This window comes from Acanthochromis polyacanthus, chromosome 6, assembly GCF_021347895.1.
Source record: "Acanthochromis polyacanthus isolate Apoly-LR-REF ecotype Palm Island chromosome 6, KAUST_Apoly_ChrSc, whole genome shotgun sequence".
NCBI lineage: Eukaryota > Metazoa > Chordata > Actinopteri > Pomacentridae > Acanthochromis > Acanthochromis polyacanthus.
In genome coordinates this window covers 21,270,127-21,292,496 of record NC_067118.1, presented here as the reverse complement: position 1 = coordinate 21,292,496, position 22,370 = coordinate 21,270,127, and the positions used below count along the sequence as shown (strand labels likewise).

At 39.7% G+C, this 22,370-nt stretch overlaps 2 protein-coding genes across 4 annotated transcripts in view; both read right to left on the bottom strand.

Annotated features, from left to right (window-relative positions):
• tcea2 (transcription elongation factor A (SII), 2) overlaps positions 1-22,370 on the bottom strand; it is a 35,930-nt gene that overhangs the window by 12,180 nt on the left and 1,380 nt on the right. For 2 of the 3 annotated variants that reach the window (XR_007942647.1, XM_051949689.1), the window contains exons 2-9: positions 13,959-14,021; positions 12,886-12,991; positions 11,615-11,714; positions 11,299-11,459; positions 9,280-9,335; positions 7,503-7,658; positions 5,158-5,304; positions 5,005-5,076 (exon numbers count right to left, since the gene is read on the bottom strand). Coding sequence is in view for 2 of the 3 variants with exons in the window: in XM_051949689.1 (XP_051805649.1) it covers positions 5,005-5,076; positions 5,158-5,304; positions 7,503-7,658; positions 9,280-9,335; positions 11,299-11,459; positions 11,615-11,714; positions 12,886-12,991; positions 13,959-14,021 (861 nt within the window). In the remaining variant the exon portion in view is untranslated. Of the gene's footprint in view, positions 1-2,257; positions 2,639-5,004; positions 5,077-5,157; positions 5,305-7,502; positions 7,659-9,279; positions 9,336-11,298; positions 11,460-11,614; positions 11,715-12,885; positions 12,992-13,958; positions 14,022-22,370 lie in introns of those variants that run through there. The other variant, XM_051949690.1, reaches the window with a different exon arrangement.
• On the bottom strand, positions 19,464-22,148 carry LOC110945590 (E3 SUMO-protein ligase ZBED1-like). Its single transcript, XM_022187175.2, has 2 exons — positions 21,086-22,148; positions 19,464-20,734 (listed from the first exon to the last, which is right to left on the bottom strand). Exons 1-2 carry the CDS (start codon positions 21,954-21,956, stop codon positions 19,737-19,739), a joined length of 1,869 nt encoding a protein of 622 aa, XP_022042867.1. The 5' UTR covers positions 21,957-22,148; the 3' UTR covers positions 19,464-19,736.

Sequence of the window (22,370 nt, the reverse complement as noted above, 5' to 3'; positions counted from 1 at the left end):
TGTCATTGTATCATTTCCCATGGATGACATTTTTAATAAAAAAATGTTGTTGGGTTGAGCACAGGTGTGTATCATGCATGTGTACGTTACGTATGGATATGGATGAACTAAATAATTGTGTAGCAGAATTGATGAGACTTGGAAACACCCTCACAATTTAATCAATTGTACCTTTCGAGATTTCCCACGGAAGAGTCCCGATAAGTCCGCAATGGTGGATTTGTAGTAGGATAGCAATCATGTGATTGTCAGCAGGCAGCTGACGTAGTGTTCCCTTGTCATCATTACAGTGATGCCGCTATCTTGCAGTGATACAGAAATCTTGAACAAATCCGTGGATCCAGTCTATAAGCCGCATCACTGCCAAAATCTAATCACTTGGTTATCCAAAGTTGTTTAAATCAATCCACTGGACTTTAAGAAAGTTCCTTGAAGACATTTCACCTCTCATCCAAGAGGCTTCTTCAGTTCTGGTGGTGGTTGGTGTTGCCTCAGCTTTGAAACCTCTGTGAGGTGTGTCCAGGGCTATTAATCCAACGACCAATACCAAGACTCGTCTGACTACTCAACGATGGTCTTATCGGTGGGGGTTGTTGAAATGCACAGATGTCACTGAGCCCTCGTGTGCTAATGGTGGTCATCAGCATGAGTCTGCTGAGTAGTTCTTTTGGGGAGTTTTGAAAGGACCTGATTGTAAATTGGTGAAAGATGATGTCGCAGATCACCCCCCCGTTCAGAGATGGCTTCTCTACTTTGACATGGATGGCTTCTTTCACTCCTCTCTCAAACCATCTGTCCTTCCTGTCCAAAATCTGAACATTGGTGTCCTGAAACGAGTGAAGGTGAAGGAAGACTGCCGAATCCTGTCCTGAGGAACTGCCGCTCCTGTGTTGAGCCATGCGCTTAAGTGGCTGTTTAGTTTCCCCTATGTAGAGATCTGAGCATTCCTCGCTGCATTTAACTGCATACACCAGGTTGATCTTCTGGCTGTGTGGTGTGGGGTCTTTTGGGTAGACCAGTCTTTGCCTGAGGGTGTTATTTGGCTTAAAAAAGACAGGGATCTGGTGTTTGTTGAAAATCCTCCTCAGCTTTTCCAGACACACTGGACACATATGGGATCACTATATTGTTGCGCCTGCTCTCCTTCTCTTCCGTCTTCACTGGGTTGTTCTCCTTTCTGGATCTTGTGTGAGCCTTCACAAAGGTCCAGTCAGGGTATCCACAGGTTTTCAATTTTCCTCTTCAAGGAACTTTCTTAAAGTCCAGTGGATTGATTTAAACAACTTTGAATAACCATGACCTGGATGAATGAGAACCTACACAGACATCTAATCACTTGGTCTTTGTGTCATTTCTGACATTCCCGGATAATGTCATCCAAATCCGCTGGTCTGTTTTTGAGTAATGCTGGAAACAGACAGACATACGCCAATCATCACATTACTCCGCCATATTCCTTGGCAGTGTAAAAATAAACTTGAAACTTCTTCAGTTACTAAAGAAATATGTCTAAAATATACAAAGATATTTGTAAACTTGTGGACAATCCATTCAACTTGTAAATGATATTTACATGATTTTCCAAGTCGCAATTATGGCTCAAAAGCTCGAACTTGCAAATATATCAAACTTGGCCCTTTATGTGCCTGAAAATGTAGCATATATGTCATCATTTCTAATTAATCCCTCATATCTATAATAGATCATTTGCCAATCATTAGAGCTGTTATGATCATGATGATTAGTTGCTATACAAATAATACCAATTAATGGTGTTATTTCCGTCCATTTTATGGCCATGTTACTTTTGATTAGCAGTTTTGGCACCTTTAAAGGCCACCTTTCTGCTGCAAAGTTGACACAGTAACTACTCAAAGTTACTGTGCTCTTTTCTTTTGGTTAAATGTGAAATGTGCCTACACCAACTCGATCCACAGTGTTAATCGATCAGTGCACATCGACATACAGTCGGTTCAATGTTAAGCTCCTCAAGATAAACAGCTGCTGCAGAAGAAAAGGCGCACATGATACAAAATGGCAAGGTGACTGTCACTGAAAGATGGCACAGCTAAATGAAAGTGATTCTAACAATTATGCCAAATGATTGTGGTCACTTTAAACGACTGCAAAAGACAACTGTGTATTATCAGTGGCAGACCGGCTTGGCATGCTTTATATAAATTGTTATTAGAGGTACAACATCCTGCTAAACATTCAAACTAAACAAGCCAAAAATAAAAAAAAGAAAATACAGTAATTTGATCTTAATCCAATAGCAACTTTATTATAAATGTTAAGGGCAAAATATGTGGCAGCACAACGTGGCAAAGAAAGGCACATCCACTGGTTCCACAAGGCCTAACTGTGAGTTAATCTGACTTCAAGCTTCATCTACCGTAAGAAATAAACCAAGTGCTTCATACAAAACAAATTAAACTCAGACAACATGAACGGTGGCATATTCCTCTCCAAATATATTACAGCTTTTAGTTATGTATATATATATATATATATAAATATATATATATATTTATATATGAAATATTACAAAAAAGAAAATAATATTTAATTCAAATGTAATTAATTTTAGTCACTTTTTTCCTCATGGAATTATATACATGTGGTTTCTTCAACAGAACTGAAAGAAAGAAAGACAAAAAGATTGATTAAAGTCTTTTTACTTTCAAGGTTTAAATGAATTAAAGCTCAATTTGTAGCTGCAGAACATTTTTTAAATATTGAGTTGAAGCTATTTTTTGTGAGTTTGCGTGTTTTAATTTCTCAGAGGACCAAGTTATCCTAGAATTTACTTGTTAACTACTAACATGAAGATAAATAACAGCTATAATATATTCCCTTGGTCTTTATGAACGTAAACACAAAATCCCACTTTTTATTCCTGCACCAAATTACGCCGATTTCTAGACATCATGTTCTGTGTGATCCTCAAAATTCCTCCTTAAATGATTAAAACAACTTTTCAAAATGAGGGTGAAGAGGTCACACAGCTTAATGTTGCTGTGTTGGTCTGATTTATTTCTGTGTACACGTTTCACAGCGTCTGCGGTGTCTCACAGTGCTGAAACAACAAAACAGACTTCCCAGCTTCTCAAATTAGTTGCTCCACCTTGACCCAGAGCCAAAAGCTAAATAAGGGAGCGAGGGAAGGACTGGCAAAGCCTACGGGGAAAAGGGAGGAAAGAGCAAATATGGAGAGGAAAGGTGAGAGATGAGACGGAGGGAGGGAGGGTGAAAAGGACAACGGAGCAGGTATTCGATGTCAACAAGACGGGAGGGAGGGGAGAGAGAAAAACTGGGAACAGGTTTTAAAAGGAGAAGGGAGGGCAGAAAGGAAGGAAACATTGAGAAAAAGCAGGAAACGTGGGAGGAGTGAGAAACACGAGAAAACATTAACAGGTAACCAGAAGCTGGAATTGTTCATGAAGGTGAGTAGAAAGTAGGAGCTGCTGGGGTTTAGTCTCTGCTCCCATCTTGTGGTGGGAGTTTGTTACTGCAACTTAGGCTGAAACATTTCCCCTTAAACTATTTTGCAAAGTTGTCACATCTTCCATAAAGCAAATAGTTTGGTTTGTAAAAGTTCCACAACCTTAACCCTGTAAGAACCAAATATATATATAAAAAATAAGCAAAAAACAAACCAAAAAAAACAATAATAATTGTATACATAGAGATATAACTATAAACTTAGAAATATGAGAGAAAGAAACAATATATATATATATATATATATATATATATAATTTATTATTTTTAAAACTAAAAAAAATACACTATTTTTTTAAACTTAACGACTTTAGCCTATGTATCAAGGCATTCGAGTAATCATTTCTGTGTTGACAACAATGCAGTACAGTTCATTAACATATAAATAAATATAAATTTGGATAAAGGACTGATATGACCTTGATACTTTGGGTCTTTCCAACCCAAATCATCAGGGGGCCTTCAGCTCGACTGTCTCGGATTTCCTTGAAATGTGTTTATCATAAACTGCTGATATTTAAGATGGTCTCTTTGAAATTCTTACCATCAATCCAACATGCTTTTGTTGAACTGAAATTCAGTGCCATGTTTGAATGACAATATCTCAGGAACTATTAACGATAGTTTCCTTATAATGACTTTAATTCACAATCTGCAGTATAACAAGTCAATAAACTAGTGTCTGATTATGGGGGAAAATCCAAGCGAAAACCAACTAAAGCAGTCGTGAAAACAATCAAAACACAGAAGTCAGTTACTGAAGTCTTCTCAACCATATGCTCCTGCATTTCACAATAATACTAAACATAATGTATGCTTCTTAATATGCAATATGTGTTAATTCTTTTGGTAACGTGTGCTCAGACATAGGACTTGTGATAAGAGCTTCAATTTCTCTACCTTTTTTTCCCCTTCAGATTTCAACTCCCCCACAATCAGAGATTACTTAATATAGATGGCCAATATTGGAGATTGTCAATCAATGGCATGATAAATTAAAGTACAAAAACAATAAACTAAACCTTATTTTTATTTCGAATAGCTCCTGAGATATTGTCAAACATATCCTGAAATTTCAATGCGTGACAAAGTTGAAAGTGCGTCGACAGGCAACTTTAAAAACCATCAAAAAAATGTCTCTCTAAAATGATTCAATTTATTAAGCTAATACTTCACAAATATTCTTATAAATATGCATTTAGCATATAAATTTAGCAATAAAAACTCATTCCATGCAAAAAACATTTCAAGCAAATCTGAGATTATCAAGCTGAAATTGTTCTAAAAATGCGATGATTCGAGACAAAACGGAACTTTTGTGCTTTCAAAGCGATTACGTGAAATTACTGAAGAACGGCTGCTGATTAAGCTTCGACTGCCGGTGCACTTTGTTGTCATTTTATCATCCAGGCCGTGTTTTTGCCATTAAATTGTTTCCTGTGTTGAGCCTTAGACATTCGTCAGACACGTAGTCGTTTGGGACTGATCGGATTTCCTCACCTTCCATCTGTTGCCGCAGCTGTTACACGCAACAAAAGTGGTCATGGGCTCATCAGCGCTGCGGGTCTGCACCTGAAATATAACCCACACATACAAACCATTGGCTTAATCCAGAAAAGCATTTCCTTGAGTCTGTTTTTTGTTCGTCCATACCTGGGTGTACGTGCAGCTTTTTCCGTGACACTTGCTGCAGATGAACATGTCGGTCTCAGTTCCTCCGACCTTCGACAGCTGATGCTCCCTGATGGACTCTTTGGTCAGAGCCTCTCTGATCTGCTTCAGCTCTGCGCTCGCCATCTCCTGCACAGACACACACTTCAAATGCTTGATTTGAATATAATTTAATTCACAGAGATGAGATTCCAGTGTTTACAGAAGATGGATACAGTCTTTAACCCTCCTGTTGTCCTCATTTATGGCCACCAAAAACATGGTTTCCTTGTTCGGAAAAAAAAAGAAAAAAATTCAGCAAAAAAATTCCCCCAAATTTCTGAAAATCTGCAAAACCTTCAGGAAGAAAATTCCAATAATTCCTTAAAAGTTTCCCCTGAAAGCTTTATTTCAAAAATTAAAACAAATTTGGCAAGAAAATTCTTGTGAATATTTTCAAAAAATGAGTAAAAACCTACAAAAAAATCCTAAAAATATCGGAAGTGATTACATATACATCAGAAAAACTTCTAATATATTCTTTAAGAACATTCACAAAAAAAATCATCAACCAAAATCCAGCGAAATTCGCTGGATTTTGGTTGATTTTTTTGTGTGAATGTTCTTAAGAAACATTTTTAACATTTCTTTTTTTTCCCCACCAAAAAATGAGATGTCCCAAAAATGTTGAAAATGTGGACATCAAAAGTTGCACTGCGAAAATATATTTTTTGCCCACATTTTCAAACTTTAAAACGGGTCAATTTTGACCCGCAGGACGACATGAGGGTCAACGTATGGGTAGCTGTGTTTTCATCTCACATTTTGTTCAGAGTTTGTTTGTTGGGACGCAAAACTGAATTCTGTGAAATATTTTAGTTAAATATTCAGAATTTTGTATCCTTCAAAACCTGGAAATCTTTGTCTTTTCACCATCAAAAAACATCTTCCAAACCAATCCAAACCAAGCAACCAACAGAATCTGAAACAGCGTGGCAGCATACTTGTGTAATTCTGTCTGAATTTGCTCACATCTGTCTGTGCCAGACTGTGAGGCTATCCGCAGGTCTTCTGCTCATTTGGTTGAAATTGTTTCGAAGCAAAACTATAGGTATTTAAAATGGTGTCTGTAAATTTTAAATTGATGTGTCAAATACTGTCAAAGATTTTACTTTTTTAAATATAGTACCGACGCACCATCAGCACATTTTATTTTGCACAAAAAAAAAAAAAGAAAACAACAATAAAACTGGAAAAAATGCAGCCATAAAACAGTAGTCATACTACTTTCTGGAGGAGATGCTTGAAGGTAAATTCCTCAGCAGTTACAATAAATATACGTGAACTGACACTAACTTTTTTCTTTAGTTCGGCTGTGGCTTTAGTCTGTTTAGTTTGTTAAATAAATAAGGGAATTTGACTGTTTAAAGTTGATTTTACTATTTTATTGCAATATAACTTTTATGCTGCACATAAGGCATTATGTATTTGTCTCTTTTTCTAACTATTATTGTGTTGTTTCCATAGAGGTGTGGGACTTTACATTGTAGTGAAAAACAAGCCCACAGAAAGGAAAAATGGAGCAGGATCAGAAAGCAACTAAAAACCGCTTAGGGCTCAGGCAGTTGAAGAAGCAGAGTCCTTGCTTTTATGATTCACTTTGATGGCTTTGATTAACTGAAGCAGAAAATGAGATCAAAATCAAGGTGTGTCTCTGATGGAGAGGAGCATGCAGAGGGTACCTGTTACAACATGATATCAGTCAAAAGTTTAATCTCACCCACTCATTCACAGCAAAACACGTCTCACATTTCAGATTCCTCACGGTAGCCAGCGTCAGTTTCACCCACAAAAGTGAGTGTCAAAAGATAATTGGGACAATTTCTTACCTTACTATTGTATTTGACCCATCAGTTGTACTGCACTGAGCTTTTCAGCTATTCTAGTAACCCACATAATGGAGAGAGCCTCTCAAGTAAAGAGAAACAACGTGAGTCCAGAAAAATTCAGGAAAGTTTCTTTAAGTGCATAAAGTGTTGTGAAACTTCTGCACAAAAGATCAAAGTGACTCTGATGAACCTAAACTCCCTCTGCTGGACAGAAGTTCATTAGAACCTCAGAAAATTTATGCAAGTGTTTTTAACGACATATAAGATAAAGTGATTTTGATGGAATGTCACAATTTTAGGACGAGATTTGGTTGTTTTTCCCCAACAAAACCTAAACCTGAAAATACAGGGAACAAAAGCACCTCTCTAGGATTAAACCTCTTCATTCGTCTTAATCTCTGAAACCTCACAGCCCCGACGCAAGCCCCAAGAATGACAGAAAATGGCTGTTTGACTGACCTCAGCAGTCATGCAGGCGATGCGCTGAGGTGAGATGTTTCCACACAGGACATTACGACGCAGGTCTGGATTCTTCTGGTCCTTCAGGTTGGAGATGCGACTTCGTAGACGGCTTTTGTATTTCATATCCGTGGAGTTGAACTCCTGGAAGATCTGTGAGCACAACAAGCAGTCAAGGGCCAAACCCATAGACTGTATATATAGTGGACGTAGCATCTGGCTCCAGAATTGAAGCCAACCCGGAAGTGTCAAAAACTTGCAATATCACGCCGTCCGCTAGGGTTGGCTCCAAAAAGCTTTTGCTCCATAGACCCCAATTCATTTTTGGAAAAAAATAAAATTTGATAGACTGATTTTCTACAGCTCAGGATTTTTTCCCCGTTAGTTTTCATGGTCAAAATGAGAGATCAGGTGGTCGATCTTAAAATAAATCAATACTGAATTTTAAATAAATCGTTAAAGTTGGCGGAGCCAGGGGGCGTGGCTATACTTGATTGACAGTCCCATAGTCTGGTCCTGCCCCGAGTTGCTCTCCGGTCCAGCCTGTTTGATGACGCTTTTTAACGTCACTGGCTCCAAAAAATCCAAAACGGCGACCAGGAAGTAGCAAAATCCGGGCTTCATTTTCTCGGCGTTGAAACCAACGGGTGACATCACGGTTAGTTTACGCCTGGCCAAAACACTCAAAACTGAGGAGGACACACACACAGCCTTTATGAATCAAATGTGTTGCATCCTGATTATATCCAAATTAGAAATGTAAATATGCTGAAGGCAGAAAAATTTAATTACTGTTGTTGTTTGAATTATCAACTGATAATAACATCCAATAACATGAAATCTAGGTTAGGAACTAGACACATGAACCCAGCCCTGTAATGACAGTTTATAAGTGTGTAAAGTTTTTCTAATGGTTACTGTAGCTTATACATGCTCAACAATAAAGAGATCATTTGGGGTTTTTTTTTGGTTTAAATAAAAAAATAAAGATAAACTTTAGTGTATTTCGTTTTGAGTATTTTCACATTTCTTAGATTAGTATAATGAGATATAGTATTGTATTGGTGAAAATGCCACATTCCAGGTCATTCTCATGGCGTTTTTCTTGCTGTATCTCTATGAAAACTTTTTAAAAAATCTCTGTAAGAAATGTGCAGAGTTTGCATCAGTGCAACAAACAGACAATCCTGTGGAATTCTCAGCTTGAAGCATGTTGGGGATGTTCTCAGAGTCCTCATGGTGGCACCAAAGAAATGATCATTTTCTTCTCTGAATCACACAAGTTTTAACCTCTGTATATTGAGCATTAAAGGACATCTCAGGCTTTGGTTGTTAAAGTGTAACTCTCCAGTGTACTTGGACTCGGACTTGGACTGTGTCTTGCATTACTATTGTATGATGCGTTTAGACAGCTGTTAGATGCTGACATTTTGTTACAAAAGCAACCTGTCACACAAGCACAAGTTCCAACTTTTGGTCGGTACAGGATGAGAAAGTCTGGGGTCACCAGATCCAGATTCATCCTCTGATGTTAAGGATTGTCAAATTAAACGGCAATAATTCCAGTAAATGTTGAAATATACCCTCAGGAGAAAGCACCACTGCCCTCATAGAGCCACTGAATGAGCATGTGTTTATCTTACAAACTGAAAGACACCATATGAGCACACTTTGATTAAGATCTTTCACTCAGTTGTGAAATTATGCTTTGTTTGTTCACATCCATCTCATGCAGGTAAAGTTTCAGCATGAAGTGCTGATTACACAAAAGGATATGCTCCTCAATTTGTGCGGCGAGGTGCTCACAGTCGACTCCAATGGTCTTGTGGTCGTCTGAAACACAAAGACAGTCGCATTAAGCTCTAGGCACAGTCAGATTTGACACTGTTTAAAAGTAAAGAAACATACATAAGGAATAACTTAGTATTAACTGTCTGAACTCTAAAGTCATGTTATCTTTGTCAAGAATCCAAAAATTAACAAAACTACACCATTTATCAGTCAGTACAAGCAGACTTGTGAGATTTTTACCTTTCCGTTGGTCCCTAAACCAGTTACACACTTTTCCATAGAAAATTTTCATCAAAAAAAGTCTAAAATTGTTCACTTTGCCCTGCACAAGATTTTGAAAAAGGTTGATGCTACAGGTACGGACCCGTACCCGTAGCATCTGTACTAGAGGTACGGACCCGTTAAGGTCACTGAAGAGCTGGCACCGGTTATTGCTGCACATTACAGGCAGTTTATATGAATGACTTTGACGGCGAACATTGTATAATTTAACCAAAAATACACCGTCTCCTCTCACACTTTAGACAATGTAGACAATGTAGTTTTTATGCTTTTAGACGCCGTGTCTAAATTGTTTGAAGTCCAGTTCCTATTAATTAGTTTACCGCGTTCAGTGGTGGAAGCGGCTGACGAACTCCATTGCAAATGTTCCCATTTAATTTCGGACGCTAATTTACAAGATAAAGTTAAGGATGTCGAATATGAAACAAACACTCGTGAATGGTGAGGAGCAGCTCTTTAATTCGACATGAATTAAAAAAAACCACAAACTCGATTTACTGTGATATTGTGAGATTTGTTTGTTGTGATGTAACTTAGCCATTCAACATAGTCCGCTAACATTAAAGTGACTGTGACAGTGTCTGTGTTGACAGACGTAGAAAATACGTCAGGGTTTTGTTTAGGTTGTTAATATGTAATAGTCTGTCGCTACTTTTGAAGGTAAAAAAATACTTGTAGTTTGCTGGCTGTTAGTTCCGCCATTTGTTTTGTTTGCTGTTTGTGCTTTATTAGAACAGGGTCACGTGAATAAAAAGTTTTGCTATTTTTAATAGTAGTGCCGATTTCAACCCCCAAATCGCTGTCCGTGAAAAAGTCAGATAATGATATTTATAAGACAGTATGCATGATAGAAAAGAGAACAGCAGATGACTGACATGACAGGCTCGGCACGCAGATTCACCTCGAATCACGGAAGCGCCTTCATCACTCGGATTACCAAACCGGCTCATTAATATTTATGTACGTTGGATTACCAGCCAATCACAAAGCGCGTTCATCAGCCTGCTCATTAATATTCATGTACGTCTCATTAATATTTATGATAAGGGAAAGTGCCGTATCCGTAGGCCACAGGCTACGGGTACGGGTCCGTATCTGTAGAGACTACCTTTGAAAAAAAAAAATAAATAAATTGAAACATTTTCATGCTCCTCAGTGCAACCATCAAGCCATTTGGAACTCAGTTGCAACCAACAGTCACTTGATCCAAATTTGACTAAAGTGCAGGTGGTGTTTAGAGCAGATAGGAGATAAGTATGGAGACAAATTCAAATATCTATAACATGTAACGTTACCAATTGGGCCCCTTGAAAAAAAATTTTTACATGCTGATTTCATTGGGGTTTTTTTAATTATTTTTGTAAAATAAAATACATTCAGCTCTCTCCCTTCCCCCTTTTTTAAATAGGATTTATGACATGAAAACATACATTTCTGAGTTCTGCCCAATTCTAGCTATGGTCTTGCTGTTTCCATACTGGTAAAGTACTTTACATTGTAAGGACAATCAGCCCACAGTGAGTAAAAACGAGAGAGGAGCACAAAACACCCAGAAACTGCTCAAGGTTTAGAAAGTTAAGCAGCTCCACTGCCTGTGGTGATTTTTTAAGTAGATCTGCTAAACATACTACTTATTGTCATTTGTTCACTAGAGGAATTCTAAGGACATCCTGGTCTTATCAAGATTTTTTGGATTATGTAAACAGAAAACGGATCTCCTCACTGTCAGTCTGCAGGGCAGCCACCAGCAGCTCTCGGCACTTGTTCCGCACGTTGTCAGTCGTGACGGGGGCTGGAGGGAAGGAGGTGAACTGAGGGGTGAAGGTGGGAGTGGTTGGGGTTGTTGGGGATGTTGGGGTGGTGGGCATCTCCCCAGACTTCTTACTAATGAAAAGCAACGCAGAAGGAAAAGTAAAGCATAGTAAAGTTTGGAATGAGACCAACTTCATCTCCTTTCCTGTTACTAAAGACAACATGAAGTGAACAACTGAAGACAAATTCTCATGTGAAGTTCTCAGTCACCTCATCCTGAGACAGACCTTTTCTCACTGCTGCCAGAATCACTGGAGGTGGATGATGATCTCACTGGAGAGCCATCCTTCTTCTTCTCCTTGTCTTCAGACTTTCCCTCCGAACCGTCTGTCAGATTACACACCAAACAACAATGGCTAGTTTAGGTGTTTGACAAAAGTTTTACGATGCGTTGGCTCCCCGCACGCCGCATCAAATTTGCTCAAAATGCACGGCAACAGGACCAGCATGCAACATGTGATGCGTTTTGAGCTGCGATCCGGTGTGTTTCCCCGGAGCTGGTCGCAGCTCATTTGCATAAAGTAGACTAGACTTCTACTTTATGCAAATTTGATGAGGCGTGCAGAGATCCGAAGCATCGCGAAACTTTCATCAAATGTCGAAACTTTCCATCAATTAACTAAAACGGAGACAGATTCAGCTACTGCACAGCTTATTTCTCGCCTTAAATGCTTTCAGAAATACTTTTCACAGAGATGCTTTCGAAATTAAAGAAAACATTTGTGTAGTGGCCCGCTGAAGGTCAAGCGCTGTCACGTGTCATGCGGGAAAAAGACATCTAGTGGACATGTACCTTTAGTAAAACACAACACACAATGCTATTTTTGAATTCTTCATGCCAACCCAAGGATTTCCAGCTCCTAAATTTGATTTGTTTAAGTTTATAAAGCCATTTTTAGACATGTGATTATAACATTGTTTTAGCCATTGTAGTGGTCCTCAACATTCCATTCAAACAGAGCCACCAAGGTGATGGAGACAGGATGAGCAATATTTGTCATATATGCAAACTTGGGCAGTACGTAAAAAGTTGTATAAGGCACAAAAACACACCAATGAACATAATCTGAATTGACCTTGTGACAAAATATTTAACTGCAGTCTATGTGACTCAGTGTTACAGATGCCCTTTCTGATGTGAAGAAAAGTACATAGTCAATCCTGTCTCCATGACGAGGGATAATGTATCAATCTAAGTAATGAAGATATTGCTGTGAAGTATAAATGTGTGCGGCTTTCTCTCTCAGATGCTCATCTAGATCCTGTCTATTCCTTAAAGGAAAAAAATAATGCAAACAGTTGGAAGCAAGAAACTAACTTCAGCTTCTTTTAACATGTGATCCAAAACCTGCATTGCATTCATTATTTGTGCTTTTTATGACGTTTTGGGGGAAAAAAAAACATTGGAGCTGAAATGTGTTTTTAGATCACTTCACAAAAGTCAATGTTCATGGCTTTTGTAGGTCTAAAATCTCTCCGTCCACACATTTACACCTACCCAGCAGTTTCTTCCAGGATTTGATGAGAACTTTGGCCAAAGTCTGAACTTCCTCATCGGAACTCTGTTTCCTCACTGCGTTGACCGACATTCCAACTCTAGTCGACTACAGAGCAGGAGAAAGAAAATACAGATGAACAGAGAAGAAAACAGGCAAACGAGGTAATTCTGTTATCAAATTAATGTAAAGGTACCCGAGTCTTCTCCCATTAGCTATGACACTTAGTGTTTGTCATAACACGGCCCTCTATACTACTGCTTGTCAGTAGGAATGAATCCTTCATATACGTAATTGATGTGTAGACCGGCAGTAAAAGATGTGAATAAAATCAATACAGTTGTATCTATCGTCTGGACAATGGCAATTTTCAACTACATACAGAAAACAACAAGCATGAATATATCCCACTCAAGCCTCAAAATAATACATATATGCATGCAGGTTGGGGGGATTCGTATTTCTCTCCATACTGAACAAGCACAGGTAGGCAAAATATGCTGTTCCTTTACCAACTGTGAACTGACATATTGTACTATTTGTCTTTAGCTTTAACAAAAAACTATGAGACAGAGCTGTGGCAACGAGAAATGCGAGTAGATTCAGGTTCTGAGCAGACAAATTCACACTGTGACACTGTGGACACAAAGAAGAAGCAGGAACTCCAGTCATGTAAATGAATGTTAATCTTGATACAAGGCAGTATTTGGAACATAGCCAGCATAGAAACACTTAGAATTTAGCCTCTGAATGCTAGATTCAGGTTGTTGTTGGGATGTTTGTGTGGCTACAACCCAACAAGTGCAGAAGTTTCTAAACTGCATTAAATTATTGTGCACCTTCCACTTTAAATTACAGATTTAGGGATGTTGTAGAAGTTTCTAGAAGGATTGCTGGTCCCCTATGCCTTAGGATGTGTGCACTTTTACTCTGGATAGCTGGATGTGAACACATATGAGCTATACTCATTGAGACAAAATAAAAAAGATGATTGTGTTCCTCAGACAAAAATGTTAAATTCGCATTTAGCCTTAAATATTTTAGCAGCAGTATGTCAAACGGTGAATTCAATTACCTGCAGGGTCTCCAGAGACATCTTGATGTCTTTTAGTTCCCTCAGCAAGTCAATAGCGCCATCCTGTAAACAGAACAGTTTTCGTCTCAATTCATAGGCTTCTCTCCAATTCTGTCGCAAAATTTAACCACATTTCCAAGGAATGAGCAGAAGAAAATTCAAATATTGTAGGGTTCTTCCCACTACTGTTATGCAAATGTTAGGAGATGAGATCACCGTCTAACCAAGCAGTTATCTGCTTCTGACAAATTTTGTCCTCACTGTAGGGTCATTTTTCACTGAAATAAAGTCCTGGATCTCCATGGAAAAAGCACAAATATGGCTAGAAGTAGAGATAAATAAGTAGTGTGTTATGTGTACTGTGACACAGTATTAATACTGCAAACCATAAAAAGAAGACTTTTTTCCCCCACATCTGTTCTGTGTAAGCACAGATTGCAGTTCAGCCCGGTTCAGACAAAAAGTCCAGAAATGTTTTGTTGCATGACTATTCAGGTTGCTGTGTTGCACTAAGGAGTGTACAATTCTTGGTCATTACAAAATCTACAAACTCAGCCAGCCACAGAAAGATGGAACTAATTCTTGGAAGTCCGAGGAATGGCAAAGTATAAACATCAGATAGAGTTTTCCAAAAAAAATAAAAAATCCAAGACTAAAAGGGTACTTGGAGGTCAAAACAATAATAATGTGTATGTAAAAACAAACAAAAAAATATAATCCTATCAACACCTAAATTAAAGATTCAGGACAATGGTTGAAACTTAAATTATATATTAATAACGGAATAAAACTATTAAGATGAATATATTGCCAAGGCTACTATGTATTTCTGCCTTTGTCTGCAAGAATTAAACATGCAACACTCTGATAAAGGCAGTATGTCCTGACCAAATCTTAGACATTGTTACTGTGCTTCACAGCTTCAGTCAAGGGTCTTCTGGTGAGACAATGGAGTAACACCCAAGTATAGAGACACAGAAACTAACAATCAGGATATTCCTATACGAGTCTTATTAAGGGATAAAGCATAGGGCAATCCACTGAAGGACAAATTGGACTAAATAACATTTACTGTTCACCATTGGCTCACTACTGTTAAGCAGTTAAACACACAAAAAAAACAATTAAAAAAAAGTAGATTCAAAATCACGCCCCAAACATACGTCAAAAAGTTGACAAAAGTCATCTTGTACATGTTTCAGCAGGCATGTACTACTGCAACTAGGAAAATCTCAAGAATCTAGCCAAATCGATCAGGCATAACATTGTGACGACTGACAGGTGACGTGAATAACACCGATTATCTCTTCATCATGGCGCCTGTTAGTGGGCTGGATATATTAGGCAACAAGTGAACATTGTGTCCTCAAAGTTGATGTGTCAGAAGCAGCAAAAATTGGCAAGCATAAGGATTTGAGTGAGTGTGACAAGGCCCAAATTGTGATCACTACATGACTGGGTCAAAGCATCTCCAAAACTGCAGCTCTTGTGGGGTGTTCCTGGTCTGCAGTGGTCAGTATCTATCAAAAGTGGTCCAAGGAAGGAAGAGTGGTGAACCAGTGACAGGGTCATGGGCAGCCAAGGCTCATTGATGTACGAGGGGATCAAAGGCTGGCCCATGTGGTCTGATCCAACAGACAAGCTGCTCTTACTCAGATTGCTGAAGAAGTTAATTCTGGTTCTAATCGAAAGGTGTCAGAATACACAGTGCATCGCAGTTTGTTGCAAATGGGGCTGTATAGCTGCAGACCAGTCAGGATGTCCAAACTGACCCCTGTGCACCGTTGGAAGTGACAACAAACATCAGAACTGGACCACAGAGCAATGAAAGAAGGTGGTCTGAATGAATCACCAGATGAAACCTGTTTTCGTTTATATCATGTGGATGGCCTAGTGCATCGTTTACCTGGGGAACACATGTCACCAGGATGCACTATGGGAAGAAGGCAAGCCGGCAGAGGTAGTGTGGTGCCTTTGGGCAATGTTCTGCTGGGAAACCTTGGGTCCTGCCATGTGGATGTTACCTAGACACAAACCACCTACCTAAGCATTGCTGCAGACCATGGACAACCTTTCATGGAAACAATATTTCCTTTGACTGTGGCCTCTTTCAGCAGGATAATGTGCCGTGCCACAAAGCAACAAGGGTTCAGGAATGGCTTGAAGAGCACAACAACCAGTTTGAGGTGTCGACCTGGCCTCCAAATTCTCCAGATCTCAATCCAATCTAGCATCTGTGGGATGTGCTGGACAAACAAGTCCCATAAATGGAGGCCGCACCTCGCAGCTTCAAGGACCTAAAGGATCTTCTTCTAACATCTTGGTGTCAGATACTACAGGACACCTTCAGGGGTATAGTGAAATCCATGCCTCAATGGGTCAGGGCTATTTTGCCAACAATATAAGGCAGGTGGCCATAATGTTATGTCTGATCGGTGTATTTTGGAATGACGTTGGGAATAGGACACAGCACATTCTCAGCCAACAAATACCTGTTGTGTTTCCTATAGGATTTTCCAAATAAAGCAAAAAGAGTCACTGATACCTGTTGAAAATATTTCCCCCACACTTCATAGCTGCAGGGGGATTGCCCAGCTGTACAAAATTAATTTGAAATTGAAAAACGGAAAAACTCACTTTTGACCTAATGTTAAACAGTGCTGTATTTGAGGGGAAAAAATTAAGAAATGCTTTATTCACATATTCAAATGTTTCTAAAATTAAATAATAAAAAAATAGCACAATTTAATAGGAGAATACACAGTGGGTGATAACTGTGCCATAATTTTTCTGTGTTTTCTTGTTGTTCTAAATGAAGAATTTCTCTGAGACTCAGATTGAGCAGAGTCCAAGCACTGATGCTGAATCTAAAGGCCTCTTAATGTATGACCCTGTTAAGTCTAAGATGCAGACTATAAGCATCATCTAAGAAAGACATGAGAACAAAGTCTAGAACTGCAGAACCTTCCTCTGTTTTGCTTATCTATGTTTTATTTATTTCTCTCTACTACCACTTGTTATTTCTACTAAATAAATGTTCAACCAAATGCAAGTGAAAAAAGGCTGCCATCTTCTGTGTATGCCATCTGCATGTTAAGATTCAAGTTTTATTTCTCCAGAGTCCCTCCCACAGCAGCACAGCTGTCACCCAGACGACCTCAAACTATTTATCTCAATATAGCCACAAGATGGAGCTCCTGCACACTGTTAACAAAAGCTTCTCACTTTCTGCTCAAGCTCAGCTTTTAATTGGACACAAAGACAAAGAATTTTCCATCTGTGACACCAACAACTTTACTTCGAGCAGTTAAACTAATCCAACAGCAAAGAGGATGTGGTTCTTTCTGCAGCACAGCAGTTCAGGCAGGACAGCCTGGTGACGACTGGGGACAACGTAGAGAAAGTAAAGTTTTCTGTGGTGAGTGAGATGGTCCAAAGGGGGGAAAAAAGCTGGAAAGGTTCCCACACTGCCACATGAGCAACTCAAGCAAGAGAGCATGCAACGCTAAAGAGAGTAAAAAGGAGAATGGAGGCAAAGAGAGCAGAGCAGGAAGCAGATTTGGCTGCAAAGATGTGGTGAGATGGAAAAGAGATGTAAGTAAAAGCAGCAGAGTAACAGAGGTTGTTAAAGAGAGTATGACAGACTGAATTGTATTATTAATGTGCCTGTATTCTTGCACTATTAATGGAGCAATTCATAAATCTCAATGTCTATCCAGATTCTTGCTGTGAGGCCAAAATCCCACTCCTCCAAAGTAAGAGAAAACAAACATGGCTGTTAGAAAGTTAAGAATGTGATCATTTCTCTTGTTTAAACAGTTTATAGCTCTGAAATTGATGTCATTTCAGATATTTTTTGTTTGATTTCTTAACTAGCATGCAATAAATTAGGGCTGCAGCTAACGAAGCCTCGAGTAATCGTCTCAGCACGATACGTCATCAAAAGTGGAAGTGAGCGCGCAATGCAACAGAAATCACCGTCCGACCGGAGCGCGGAACACGGACGGACATCGGAGCTGCATCGTGCATATATTATGTATGTACGATGCAGTGCGGACGTCCGCGTTTAGATATAGCTGTATAGTAAACGCTGACATCCGCGCTGCGTCGTGCATACATAATATATGCACGATGCAGCGCCGATGTCCGTCCGTGTTCCGCGCTCCAGTCGGACGGTGATTTCTGTTGCATTGCGCGCTCACTTCCTCTTTTGATGATGTATCGTGCTGAGACGATTACTCGAGGTTTCGTTAGCTGCAGCCCTACAGTAAATAGTGATTTAGCTTATTGAGGTCAGATTCACTTGGTTTCACAATAAAGGATCAAATCAACCAAACTGATGTAAAAGCGGCACAAAAAATATTTCTTCCATAGTGTCCATGCAACGGTGCAATCTGCATAAAATCCTCCAGACAGAGATCAGAAGCTTTACATCAGACATCATCAACTAAAGTTGGCAAGGAGAAGAGCTGGTTTGACTCATCATGAAAGTTTCCTGGGTTTTCACAACAGTTCCTGGAGTTTGCTCTGAGGGGTACAAAAAACTAAAGTCCTCCAGTGAGCAGCAGGTTGTGGACATGAACACCTTGTTGATTTGAGAGCTCACAGGGAGGACCTGACAGAAAGGCTATGCTAACTCAGATTCACCCATTTTCTTCTGCTTATTCAAGGTCAGGTTGTGGTTACAGCAGGGTCAAGTAGGTCAATTCAGACTTCCCTCCCCAAAGCAACATTTTTCAGCTCTTCCTGTGGGATTCCAGGGTGTTCCTAGGCCAGATGAGATATGTAATCCCTTCAGAAAGTTTTGGGTCGTCATAGAGGTCTCATCCCAGTTGCCCAAAATGCTACAAAGAAAGCTGCCCAGCTGCACGATGGCTCAGTAGTTAGCACTTTCACTTTGCAGCTAAAAGATCCCTGGTTCGCATCTCAACCTTCCAGGGATCTTTCTGCATGGAGTTTGCATGTTCTCCCTGTGCATCCGTGAATTTTCTCTAGGTACTCTGGCTTCCTCCCAGCATCCAAAAACATTGGTAACTCTGAATTGTCCATGGTGTGAATGTGATTGTTTGTCTGTATTTGTCGCCCGGCAATACATAGGCGATCTGTCCAAGGTGTCCCCTACCTTCGCCCCAGATCAGCTAGGATAGACTCCAGCACCTCAGCAATCCTAATGAGGACTAAGTGGTGTATAGATGATGGATGGATGGATGCTGCCCAGGAGGCATGTTAATCAGATGTTGAATCACTTGAGCTGGCAGAGGACCAGTAACTCTACTCCAAGCTCTTTCTGCATGCCCAAGCTCCTCAGCCTGTCTCAAAGCCACCCTATGGAAGAACACCAATCTTAGTTTCTATCATCACATTGCCCATTTGTATGCCCACTGTAGAGCTGGGCGATTTTGCCTAAAAAAAAATCTTCGATTTTTTACAAAAAAACTCGATTCACGATTCACGATTCGATTTTTTTTTTCGATCACAGAAAAACAAGTGCTGACAGCAAAAATATGAAAAATACATAAATTTATTGTTTTTGTTAAAGTGCAACAACAAACCTTGAACAAGACCAAGGAAAGGTCATCATTTGAAAACAGCAGCTAAACAAAGTGACACTGAATAGTATCTTGTTTGTGCATCCTCGCAACTGAGGGAAAATAAGTGAAACATTTTAGTAAGTAACTAAAAATGATCTGGACTGATTATCAGCAAATAAAGCAAAATCATTTCCTGAGATACCACTGTTCAAAATGTGAACAACATCATTAAACATGAAAAGTTCCATTAAACATTCTTTGCTAAAAAAATTAGCCGATCAACAACAGCAGGCTTAAGGCAAGCTCGGTGACAGGTGACAATACCCCCACCTACACTAAAGACTCTCTCCGACGGGGCACTGGTTGCAGGAATGGCCAAGTACTTTCTTGCAAGACGACTGAGTCTTGTGAAGTTGGGTTGGTGCTGCCTCCACCACTCTAGTGGGTCAGTGTCTGGATCCACCACAGGACTCAAAAGATAGGAGTTGAGCTCTGCTTCAATTTTGTCACTTTCTGTCTGGTGGGGTAGTGAGGTTGGTACTGCTTTTTTGAAGAAGGCAGCTAAAGTTTTCTTCTTTGGTGGAGAGTCTGAGCGTTGATTTTCACACACTGATGTTTCAGAACTATTCTGTGAGTAGAGAGCAGAGAGTTCAGTCACAGCTCTTTTTTTAATGAGGTCTAGTTTGCTAGGGTCAATGTAGGTGCTGCGAAAACGTGGATCCATAAGCGACGCCATGTCTAATAACTCATCATTTTCAGGGTCACTGTATTTTTTGTCAAGATAGCTCATGATGTTTCTTTTTATTGTAGCAGTAAGAGCTACATCTTCTTCTTGTGGCTGCAGGAGGCTAGTTCTAAATAAATGGAGGACAGGTTTAATATAGCTAACACTAACGTAAGCCTCCCCACTCAGTGCATCTGTGAAGTCTTGAAGGGGCTTGACCGCCTTATTTGTTGCTTCCAGCACTTCAAGATCTTGCCACGTTGGTACAAGATGCCTGCTTTTCTTATCTGCACCAAGAACCCGGACGATCGCCTTTTCTTGTTCCAGGAAACGGTCAATCATTTTTTGGCGTGATCCCCATCTTGTTAAGGATTCTGTAACCAGCTGATGAGGAGGAAGACCGAGCTCTGCCTGAACTTCAGCCATGTCCCTTCTTTTCTTCCAGCTGTAGGAAAAGGCTGAAACTGCCTTTTTGCACACTCCTATCGCCCGGTCTATGCGTTCATCTTTCACACCATTAACTGTAAAAGATGAAACAAAACAAAAAAACATAATTGTATTTGCATTTTACAGCTTAGGTTAACTGAACTGAAAAAAAGTTACCCCTTAAATTTACAACTACATATATCCATAAATATGCTCTCTAAATTTAGATGGTGACAACTAAACCCCCATTTTTTAACAAATACATCTAGTTTTAAATCTAATTGTGTTACAAAACAAACACTACAACACAATAACTCATAAAACCCTGTTTTACCAGAATCATATTATTAATAAAAGTGAAGTCTACTATAAATTTAATACTTGCAACACCTCATAATGATCATACTACAGTACATACATGTTTGTTTATCTTCTCAAAAACGTACCTATGGCATTGTGTAGTCGATGCCCAAAGCACTTGAGGTTTGGCCAGTTATTGTCCTTCATAGCCTTGATTACATTGGTGCCACTGTCAGTTGTCATACATGTTAGACGCTCTTCTGAAAGGCCCCACGAGTTGAGAGCATCCTTTAGCTCTTGACCAATCGTATCGCCAGTGTGGTCCTCGGGGAAATATGACGTTTGGAGACACACGCTTCGTAGATTCCAACTTTCATTGATATAATGAACAGTAAGGCACATGTACGGTTGCATGGTTCGACTTGACCAAAGATCAGTGGTTGCTGCATAAAAGTCAATGTCCTTCAACTCACGGTTTATCTTCTGCCGAGTCGTATTGTAGAGTTGTGGAAGTGCAACATCAGAAAAGTACTTGCGACTGGGTACAGTATATCGAGCGTCCAAAACACTAAGCATGTGGTTAAACCCTCTCTTCTCCACACTGTACACTGGGAGCATGTCCGTGGCTATATAAAAAGTTATTGCCTCCGTAATTGCTTTCCACCTGGCTCCGCTCTTCTCGTATGGGACACCGCGTGAAAAACTTTGCTCAAGAGTCCTTTGCTTTACAGCCTGGGTGCTGTCTGTGCTGCTCGTGCTTGACTGATTCTCACGTCGAAGAAGACGACACTTCTCCCACTCCGGAGCATGTTTTCTCTTCAGATGCTGAAATAAATTCGTGGTGCTGCTGCAGGCCACAACAACAGCTTTCTGGCATATTTTACAGCGAGGCGTTGTTTGGCCCTCATCTGAAGCCGTAAATCCAAACCAATTCCAGATTATCGACGTCGTTGTACCCTTTTTGGGGAGAAGCTGCTCTTTTGCACCGGGTTGTTCTGCCATTTTGTTTGTTGTCATTACAAGTGCTGCGCGCGCAGGGGGAGGGGGCCGCTCAAGATTCCCGCTCCGCAAAACTACGGAAAGCCAGTTGGCGATTGCAAAATGTGTGGGGTGGGGGGAAAAAACTTGAAAAACTCGATTTTGTGAAAATATGAATCGATTCGGCCTCCAAACTCGATTTTAAAACAAAACCGATTTTTTTCCCAGCCCTAGCCCACTGGGTATCTCACCTTGTGTGGCCTTGACCGCAGATATCTGGTCCAAGTCAGCCATTCCAAGCCTGAAACTCAGAATGACGTGGCTGCATTGCCCTGGTCGCCCTTCCTCTGGGTTTTATTTGCCTTTGCATAGTGTATCAAGATAAAATCAATCTTTAATCCATATTTCTTTTTTTTATATGTGTGGAAGAGTCATTATTTTTGAGTTTTTAAT

Coding starts and splice junctions, on each gene's coding strand:
- LOC110945590 (XM_022187175.2), bottom strand. CDS start 21,956: ATGACAACAAACAAAATGGCAGAACAACCCGGTGCAAAAGAGCAGCTT. Junction 20,735..21,085: donor TCGACTACACAATGCCATAG/GTACGTTTTTGA, acceptor CATCTTTTACAG/TTAATGGTGTGAAAGATGAA.